The 2,229-nt window shown below is 38.2% G+C and overlaps 1 protein-coding gene across 15 annotated transcripts in view; it reads left to right on the top strand.

Moving 5' to 3' along the window:
* Positions 1-2,229, top strand: part of BAZ2B (bromodomain adjacent to zinc finger domain 2B) — a 319,669-nt gene that overhangs the window by 272,915 nt on the left and 44,525 nt on the right. For all 15 annotated transcript variants that reach the window (XM_015565731.1, XM_006766465.2, XM_015565735.1 and 12 more), the window contains one exon: positions 2,031-2,171. In XM_015565731.1, coding sequence (XP_015421217.1) covers positions 2,031-2,171 — 141 coding nt within the window. The remainder of the gene's footprint in view (positions 1-2,030; positions 2,172-2,229) is intronic.

The raw sequence follows: 2,229 nt of genomic DNA, 5'->3' as shown, positions 1-2,229 counted from the left end.
GATTGGCCCTGCTCTGTGCGTGACAGGGTACAGAGCCCCAACCCCCCTGATGGGCCCTGCTCTGTGAGTGACAGGGGGAAATGCCCCAACACCCCAATTGGCCCTGCCCTGTGCGTGACAGGGGGTGGAATCACAACCTCCCGATCGCCCTCCTCTGTGTATGACAGGGGGCAGCGCCCCAATTCCCCAATCGGCCCTGCTCTGAGCCCGACCAGGGGCTGCACCTAGGGATTGGGCCTGCCCTCTGCCACCCGGGAGCAGGCCTAAGCCAGCAGGTCGTTATCTCCCGAGGGGTCCCAGACTGCGAGAGGGCACAGGCCGGGCTGAGGGCCCCCCCTCCTCCCCGAGTGCACAAATTTTTGTGCACCGGGCCTCTAGTCAGATTTATAAATATCTAATTCCTAAATATTGCCTGAATATTATTATTAAATGTATAGAACTCCATTTTTTGATGCAGAGTTTGTGTATAACTGAAAATAGAAGACATCCTTTATGTTTGTCCCTCCCAAGTGTCTGCACAAATGAGTAACCCAGAAATTTAGAGGCAGTATAAAATTGCGCACTTTAACCTGAGCATATTGTAGAAAAAGGCTCTCATTTCCTGGCCCTGGCTCTGTATCATAATATTCAGCAACTGTTCAATCTGCAGCCCATGCTGCAGTCTTGAAACTGGGAGCATATTCTCAAACACACTGTTTTCTCAGCCCTCCGCCTGGAATATTCTCTCTGCTCCTCTCTGAGTTCCCCTTAATGTGACTCCCCCAGCAGTCAGTGTGCTCTTTCCAGTGGTCGAAATGGAGTTCTTTAAGATATGGACAAAAATGCTAATATAGTACAGGAAGCAATGAAAATTTTTAAATATTAAAAACAATTAGACATTAACATTATAGGGAAGAATTATGAGAATTAAGAAGAAATTGGTAATATGAATGAGCTGGTAGAGTTTAATTAAGGTTTATGTGTGCAAGATGGGAATAATGACCTTTCTGATTGGAGTGCACCAGTATAAGGAGGCAAGGGGACAAGAGGTGTTCATCAGGACTAGCAAAAAGTTTCATGAAATTGACAGACTATAAGAGATAATTTCGAAAAGAATAGAGTAGTGAATTCCAAAGTAAGGAGTTGGACTTTATTTTGATAAACGTAAAGAAAATGGAAAGATTTTTAAATCAAGAAGAGACATTATCAGCCTTATGAATGTAAGCTCATCATTAATATGTCAGATGTGTGAGGTAGGTTAGAATTGCCTAATGATTCTTCTGTTAATTGCCTGATGATTCTCCTCTAAATATGAATAGTATTTGAGATGTGACAATAAAGGAATGACACAGATATTATTATATTAACTCTCTTGACTTTCCCCCGTAAAATGTCATCCTTGAAACAAGGGAGAGAGGATGATTATTTCTATGTTGTTGCCATTACCTAAAACATTTTTTGAAAGTTTTTAGAATTGCCTTCAGAACCCATTTTGCATTCTCAGCGTGTTGTTTATAATGGAAAATAACATTTTATTTCATCACAGGTGCTATTTTAAAACTAGCTAGTTGACCTTGAAAGAACTGCTGTTGCAAATTCAAACATGTTGCTTCCACTTTCCTGCTGTAAATCCTCCTTGCTTCCTGGAGCTACACAGAAATTTGTGTGAATGCTAGTTAACTTTATGCTATAAATTTTTAGTTGCCCATGTATATTTTATATATCTGTGTTTATTAATAAGTAATTTATTCTCATATTATAACCTAAGAAGAGATTGAATAAATGTTGCATAATGGAGTAATCTGGGTTGAATCTAGTATTTATATTTTATATTTATACAGTCATATGGTTATTTTTGAATTCAGTAGGTGAGTACACTGAAAAACAATGTAATTATTTCTGTGCATTTCCAAATCTATTTATTCCTAAATCTCCTAAGAAGATTCCGTTCATGGGAATAATAACTTTGATCACTTTTTAAATTTTAACTAGAGGTTTTCAAACACATACAATGATTAAAGAGAATATATGGACATGGTTTTCTTTTTAAGGAAAAAGAACGGTTGAAGCAAGAAAAACGTGATGAGAAAAGATTAAATAAAGAGCGTAAACTAGAGCAACGAAGATTAGAATTAGAAATTGCAAAGGAACTAAAGAAACCTAATGAAGACATGTGCTTAGCAGATCAAAAGGTAATTTATTATGTAAACCATTTTATTAATAAATTTAATTTTTCCCGTGTTCTTACCA

This window comes from Myotis davidii, unplaced genomic scaffold, assembly GCF_000327345.1.
Source record: "Myotis davidii unplaced genomic scaffold, ASM32734v1 scaffold59, whole genome shotgun sequence".
NCBI classification, from domain to species: Eukaryota; Metazoa; Chordata; class Mammalia; order Chiroptera; family Vespertilionidae; genus Myotis; species Myotis davidii.
The sequence above is the reverse complement of the archived record's forward strand: the minus strand, read 5'-3'. Positions and strand labels throughout refer to the sequence as shown.